The following is a 7,697-nucleotide window of genomic DNA, read 5'->3' as shown; positions in this document are numbered from 1 at the left end:
TCTTCTCTTCAAATTTTGCACAACAATCTCTAGAACTTATTCATCTTGCTTACCTAAAACTTTACACCTGTCGATTACAGCTCCCCACTTCCCTTTCCCTCCTCCTGCCCCAACAGCTCCCATTTCATTCATTGATTCTGTGTCTTTGACCATTTTAGATACCTCATATAAGTGGAATTATGCAATATTTGTCCATCTGTGACTGGCTTATTTCACTTAGCATAATGTCCTCAAGGTTCATTCACATTGTCATGTGTTGCAGAATTTCCTGCTTTTTAAAGAAATAATGCTATTCCATTATACGTATATACCAATTTTTTTTTTTAGCATGCACCTGCTGATTGACATTAAGTTGTTTCTGTATCTTAACTGCTATGAATAGTACTTATGATCATGGGAGCACAATATATCTCTTTATAATGCTAGTTCCAATTCTTTTGGATAAATGTAATTGCCAGATCATTTTGTAGTTTTTTTTTTTTTTTTTTTTAGTTTTTGAGGAAGCCTCATACTACTTCCCAGCTGTGCCATTTTGCATTCTCACCAACAGTGTACAAGTGTTCCAATTTCTCCACATCCCTGTTAATTCTTGTTGCCTTTTGGTGATGGTTTCTTGGAGCCTCTGATGGGAGATGCAAGGAAAAGGAACTGCAGACGGGATGATTGATTTGAAGGGAGGTCGAGACTCACTCAGGTCAGCGACCAGGCCTGACTTTACTCATTATCTTATATACTTTCAAACATTCAGTAAGAATTTAACACAGATACAAAGAAGTGACGTAAAATTAGGAAGCTACCATTAAGATTACAAATCAGTGTGAAGGCTGAGGAACACATATACAATTGATTTTGTTTAGAGTAAAAACATAAAGGAGACTGACTGTCTGTTCTTGCTGGCCCAAACCGAAACTAGAGATTATAATGTTAATGAAGGAAGAAGACAGAGAATAGGACCCAATGCTCGAGGACATGAATTCAAGCTTCCAGCTGCGACCCCAGTCTGACTCTCCAGATATCTTTTTCAAGAGTCTTTCTGCATTTTTCTGCATATCTATAGGCAGGTGCAGAAGCTCCATCTTTAAAGAAATCTTTCCCAGAGTCATTCTCCTGGAGGAGCACATTGAAGTGAACTGCCATGTCTGAGCATGGGATACTTATCTCTACATTTTGGGTTTTTTGTTAATAGCCATTCTGCTAGGTGTGAAGTGATTTTTTTTTTTTTTTGAGACAGAGTCTCACTATGCCACCCTCAGTAGAATGCCGTGACATCACAGCTCACAGCAACCTCAAACTCTTGGGCTTAAGCAATTCTCTTGCCTCAGCTTCCCAAGTAGCTATGATTATAGGTGCCTGCTACAACACCCAGATATTTTTTGGTTGCAGTTGTCATTGTTGTTTAGCAGGCACAAGCCGGGTTCAAACCCACCAGCTTCAGTGTGTGTGGCCAGCGCCCTACTCACTGAGTTACAGGCACCAAGCCTTTGTAGGGGTTTTGATTTGAATTTTCTCCATTGATTAATGATGTTGAACATTTGTTCATATACCTGTTGGCCTTTTATATGTCTTTTTTGGAGAACTGTCTGCTCAAGTCTTTAGCCCATATTTAATTTAGTTATTAAGGGGATTTATACTATTAAGTAGTAGGAGTTTCCGTTATATTTTTGAAGATTAACCCACTGCCTCTATTCAACATAGTATTAGAAGTCCTAGTCAGAATGATTAAGTAAGAAACATAAATAATTAAATGGTATCCTAATTAGAAAGAAAAAGAAGTAAAATTATCTCTATTCACAAATGACATCATCTTATATGAAGAAATTTTAAATTTATATCCAAACAAAAAACAGTCAGCACTAATACAGGAATTCCATAAAATTTGCTGTGTACAAATTCTTTATGCAAAATTCAGTTGGATTTCTGTACACAAGCAATGAACAATTCACAAGGAAAATTAAGAAAAAATTATATTTACATTAGCATCAAAGAAAATAAAATGCTTAGAAGTAGCTTGACCAAGAAGAGGAAATACTTGTAAATTGAAACCTATAAAACATTGCTAAAGGAAATTAAGGAAGACATAAATAGATGGAAAGACACCACATGCTTGTGGTTTGAAAGACTTAATATTGTCTTAGTATTGTTAAGATGATAATACTATCTACCTGAAATGATCTATACTTTTAATGCAATACCTATCAAAGTTCCAACAGTGGTTTTTGAAGAGATAGAAAACCCATCCTAAAATTCATATAAAATCTGAAAGGACCCTGAATAGCCAAAATAATCTTGAAAAGGAAGACCAAAGTTGGAAAACTCACAGTTTCTGCTTTTTCCAAAGGAACAGTAATGAAAACAGTATGGTACTTCCTTAGGGGCAGATATATAGACACATGGAATAGAATAGAGAATCCAGAAAGAAACCCTTGCATATATGGTCAAATGATCTTCTACAGGATGCCAAGACCATTCAAGGAGGAAAGAATTTAACATAAGGTCTTCAAGATTTATCCATGCTGTCACATATTGCAGAATTTCCTGCTTTTTAAAGAATAACAATATTCAATTCTGTGTATATACCACATTTTCTTCATTCATGCATTGGCTACTTGACACTAAGTTGCTTCTGTATCAGTTCAACAAATATCACTGAGGAAATTGCATACTGACATACAAAAGAATAAAGCTGGAACATTACCTAACATGATATACAAAAGTTAACTGTAAATGGATGGAGGATCTAAATGTGAGAGTTAAAAATGTAAAACTCTTAGAAAAATACATAGGGGATGAGCTTCATGACATTGGGCTTGGCACTCATTTCTTAACTAAGACACTACAACCACAGTCAACAAAAGAAAAAAATAGATAAATTTGGCTTTATCAAAATTAAAAACTTTTGACCAGGCACAGTAGCTCACACCTATAATCTTAACACTGGGAGGCTGAGGCGGGTGGATTGCTTGTGCTTAGAAGATCAAGACCAGCCTGAGCAAGAGCAAGACCCTGTCTCTACTAAAAATACAAAAATTTAAAAAAACTAGTCAGGTGTTATGGCAGGCACCTGTAGTCTCTGCTACTAGGGAAGCTGAGGTGAGAGGTTGCTGTGAGCTATGATGCCACAGCACTCTATCAGGGACAATGGAGTGAGACTCTGTCCCAAAAAAAGGAAAAAGAATTTAAAACTATCAAAGGACTCTTATCAAGTGATAAGATATATATAGATAGATATATCTTATATATATAAATGATAAGATTAATATCCAGAATACATAAAGAAATCCTACATTTCAACAATCAAAACATTATCTTAAAATGGGCAAAGGGACTTGAATACTCATCTCTTCAAGAAGATATAAAACAGCTATGAGCACTTGAAAAATGGTCAATATTATTAGTCATTGTATTAGAAATACAAATCAAACTGCAGTGTAATGCCCACTTGATGCCTACTAGCACGCCTATAATATAAAACAGTAAAAAATGACAAGTATTAAAGAGGGTGTGGAGAAATTGGTGCTCCCATGCATCGTGGTGGGAATGTGAAATGGTACAGCTGCTGAGGGGAGCAGTTTGGCATTTCCTGATAAGGTTAAACACGTCTCCCTTCATCTCTCCCTAATCCTCTCTTCATCTGGTCAGATCTCCTTAAAGACCTTCCTTAAGCATCCCACTCTCCACTCTCCCTTCTCACCCACTTCTGGTCATTTTTTTTATTAAATCATAAACACATAGATCATGTATACATTAATGCATTATGGGGTATAATGTGCTGGTTTTATATACAATTTGGTAAATATAGCCTTCACCTCATTTATTTAATTATTGTGTTAAGACATTTATACTCTATACTTAATAGATTAGACATGTATCCTTGCAACATGCACCATAGGTGTAGCCCCACCATTTACCCTCCTCCATCAAACCTCCCCCTTCCCCTCCCATCCCCCTCCCATCTCCCTCCTCTTCCCTTCTTCGTCCTGGGCTATAGTTGTGATTTATCATTCATATGAAAGTGTGAGTAATTGTAAATTGGTTTCATAATGGTACTGAGTACATTGTATACTTTTTCTTCTATTTTTGAGATACTTTACTAAGTAGGATATGTTCCGGCTCCATTCACCTCTCATTCTCACACTCTGCCTAGGCCAACACTGGCTGCTGGAGGGCCAGGGTATCAGCACTTCACAGGTGAAGTTCAAAGGTCCCAGTGCCCAGGAGCAGGTTCTAATATCTCGCCCCACCTGCCTGAAGCTGATGATTAACCCAGAGCTTATATAAAGATGGGGTCATCCCCAGGACAGAGAGAGCACCTCCTGCAGCCATGGCCAGCAAACTTAGCCCCAGCACCATGACTGGGACCCCAGATGCACCCGCATTGTCGGAGCGTATCCAAAACCCTGCAGACATCTCTGTGATTGTCATCTATTTTGTGGCAGTAATGGCTGTCGGGCTGTGGGTATGTGGGAAAACAGTGGGCTTTCAGGGTGGGCACAAGCTTCAATGGGAGGGAAAGGTATGGTGTGACAAAGGGGAGACAAGACTAAGAGCTTTCACAAATGTCTCTCTATTGGAACCATTTTCTTGTGTGTAACAGAAATAATGCTTACACCAAGTATATTCTTCTGACAACCCCATTGTGTGAACCTATTCGTTTCAGCATCCCTAGCATCCTGGTGTAATAGATATAAAGGAGTAAAGTCTTGTTATCTCATTTCTTTTACCTTCTTTTGGTGTTTGCTCAGTATCTAACCTGGTTGGTAGGACATTTAATCCTCTCTTTCATTTGAGAAATTAGTTTGAGGCTGCAAACTTTCTTCTAAGCACAGGTTTAGCCATCTCCCACATCGTTCAAGTCAATGAAAATAAACAGAGAAATTAGGATAGAAGTTGGAAAATGTGATTTCTCAAGTTCTTTCTGACTTGCATTCTATGAAATTATGATTTTTAAACTCCTTCTTAAAAGGGATGCCACATCACAGAATCCAGGAAAACATTTCTCTCTGGAGAGGTGTTGGAAAAGCTGCCCCTGTCAGCACCCTGGCCAGAGCATCTTGGCTGTCTTGGCCTCTGCCATGGTGTGACCCTCCCCTGTCTCCCCTTCTGCTCAGGCAATGCTGAGAACCAACCGGGGCTCCGTGGGAGGCTTCTTCCTGGCTGGCCGAGATATAGCCTGGTGGCCGGTAAGTGGGTCAGAGTATTCTGGGTATGGGTTTAAGAGTGAATATCAAAAACATTCGGGATGTAGTCATTTCTGATGTACAATGGTGGCCTCCTTGCTGGTAGTTCTTTTTCCTAAATCCCCAACCTCATGTCTTTGTCCCATGATTCCAGTAAATGACATACGGTACGTCACCACTCCAGAGAACAGGGTTAGTCTGGCAATTAAAAACACCCTTCAGTTCAGCTCCATCTCATATTCTCTTCCCCTACTCCCCCTCCAGAGTTCTCTCCCTGGCTCCTTCCAAGCCCCAATCTTGTTCCCAGTTCTGAGCTCAGTCTGCCCCTCTGAGTTGGAATTCATCCTTTCCCTCTTTCTGTTCTCCTCCATCTATACCTGACTCGATCTCTCCCTCACCTGAGGAGCCTCCCAGCTCACTCCAGCCTGCCCTGGGTGTCTAGTCCTTCCATCTTATGCAATTATCAGTAGTAGGTGGTGTTCCCTGGGATGGCACTAGAGGTGATGTATCTCTGACTCTTGCCTAGTGGGTGTTCTCCTTGCTAGGTTTCGATGTGTGGCCCACTCAGCGAAAGTCCAACAGCTGCAGAGGCCACTTCTTCCTCTCAGAACCTGGAACATGTCAGTGCTGGGTTGGATAGACTATGTGGGTGTTCAGATGCTTCCTTCACAGATCTGCTGACTTATTTTCTAAATATTTATAATTTAAAGGGAAGTGGAGATTGTCTGGGGTGATTGAAACAGACCAACTGCAAGGTTGAAATGAATTTGTAGGCCCGGTGCCTGTAGCTCAGTGGGTAGGGCACTGGCCACATACACCAGGGCTGGTGGGTTTAAACCCAACCAGGGCCTGCTAAGCAACGATGACAACAATAACAAAAAAATAGCTGGGCATTATGGCAGGCATCTGTAGCCCCAGCTACTTGGGAGGCTGAGGCAAGAGAATCACTTAGCCTAAGAGTTAGAGGTTGCTGTGAGCTGTGACGCCACAGCACTCTACCGAGGGCAACGTAGTGAGACTCTATCTCAAAAAAAAAATATACATGAATTTTTATTTGGAGTGCCCAGACAGACATTACCTTCTTAGGGCTGGCTTGTGAAACATTAAAGGCTCAACCCACCCCAAAGCCACAAAACAGCTCAATTTCATCTCCTGAATCAATCCCCAAATATATGAATAGAAAAGGTGATTTTACAAAGTTGAAAATGTAGGAACAGAAGAAGCACTGCAGGGTTCTACACCCCAGTTCTGTTCTGCCAGGATGGGTGTTAATCCATGGCCATTCAAGAGATCTGGGTAGGACTGGTGTGGTGGCTCACATATGTAAACCTAGCACTTTGGGAGGCCAAGGTGGGAGGATCACTTGAGGCCTGGATTTCAAGACCAACCAGAGCAAAAGCAGATCGAATCTCTATAAAAAAATAGAAAAATTAGCCATGGTGGTGCATGCGTGTAGTCCCAGCTATACAAGAGGCTGAGCCCAGGAGTTTGAGGTTACAGTGAGTTGCAATGATACCATTGCACTCTAGCTTGGGCAACAGAGTGAGATTTGGTTTCAAAAAGAAATGGAAAGAAAGAAAAACAGCAGGCAATGTCCTGGAAAGGGAGATGAATGAAAAGAGAGTCCCATCACTGGAAGGACAAATGAGAACTCCCTCCTACTTAACTTCAGGGTCTTTGAAGCTGATTAAAAGGGCAAGAACTGATAGGAGGTCTGGCAGTTCTTGGCCGAGGACAGGCTCAACTCAGAGAATTTAGGTAGATAAACCAATGTTTCCCTCACACAGGGCTCAACAAAGCATTTCTGTAAAAGACTAGGGTGGGATTATTTTAGAGATTGCAGGCCACATAATCTATTGCAACCATACAACCCTGCCATTGTAGAACAAAAGCAGCTATAGCCAATATGTAGACACTGAAATTTGATTCCTATAATTTCACAACTTCACATTTCACCAAAAAAAGTATTATTTGGATTTTTAGCCATTTCCTAATCCTTCAGAAATGTTTTTTTAAAAATCTTGATTTATGGATCATATAAAAACTGTTGATGGGCAGGATTTAGCCCACAAGCCATAGTTGGCTAACTCCTATTCTAAGGAGTAGAAGTTGAAACTTCATAACATGTATCTGTTTTGAAGAAGTCTGAATTGACTCTTTTAATTCTAATCCTAGTGCGTTCTCTTGCGTTCCAGATGGGAGCCTCTCTCTTCGCTAGTAACATCGGCAGTGGCCACTTCGTGGGGCTGGCTGGGACTGGAGCATCTTCGGGAATCGCCACTGTGACATTTGAATGGCATGTAAGTGACATCACAGGCTTTTTCCTTTAAATGAAACCCATAGCCAGTGTTTTAGTATTTTATCCTGCTGTTCCAGAATACCACTGGATACACAGTGTTTTATAAAAAATGGAGGTTTATTTCTTACTTTCCCAGAGGCTGGGAAATCCAAGGTTGAGGGGTCTGTATCTGATGAAGGTGTTCTTGCTGTGTTATCCCATGGTGGAAGATGAAAGGGGAA

The 7,697-nt window shown here is 40.4% G+C and overlaps 1 protein-coding gene across 1 annotated transcript in view; it reads left to right on the top strand.

The window, feature by feature from the left end:
* Positions 1 to 4,321: 4,321 nt before the first annotated feature.
* The window catches only part of SLC5A4 (solute carrier family 5 member 4), a 56,158-nt gene continuing 52,782 nt past the window's right edge, over positions 4,322 to 7,697 (top strand). Inside the window, exons 1-3 of the mRNA XM_003797457.2 lie at positions 4,322 to 4,456; positions 5,109 to 5,180; positions 7,373 to 7,477. Coding sequence (XP_003797505.1) covers positions 4,322 to 4,456; positions 5,109 to 5,180; positions 7,373 to 7,477 — 312 coding nt within the window. The remainder of the gene's footprint in view (positions 4,457 to 5,108; positions 5,181 to 7,372; positions 7,478 to 7,697) is intronic.

Source organism: Otolemur garnettii, unplaced genomic scaffold (genome assembly GCF_000181295.1).
Source record: "Otolemur garnettii isolate 467f Iridium unplaced genomic scaffold, OtoGar3 scaffold00116, whole genome shotgun sequence".
NCBI classification, from domain to species: domain Eukaryota; kingdom Metazoa; phylum Chordata; class Mammalia; order Primates; family Galagidae; genus Otolemur; species Otolemur garnettii.
This window is presented reverse-complemented; position numbering and strand designations above follow the sequence as displayed.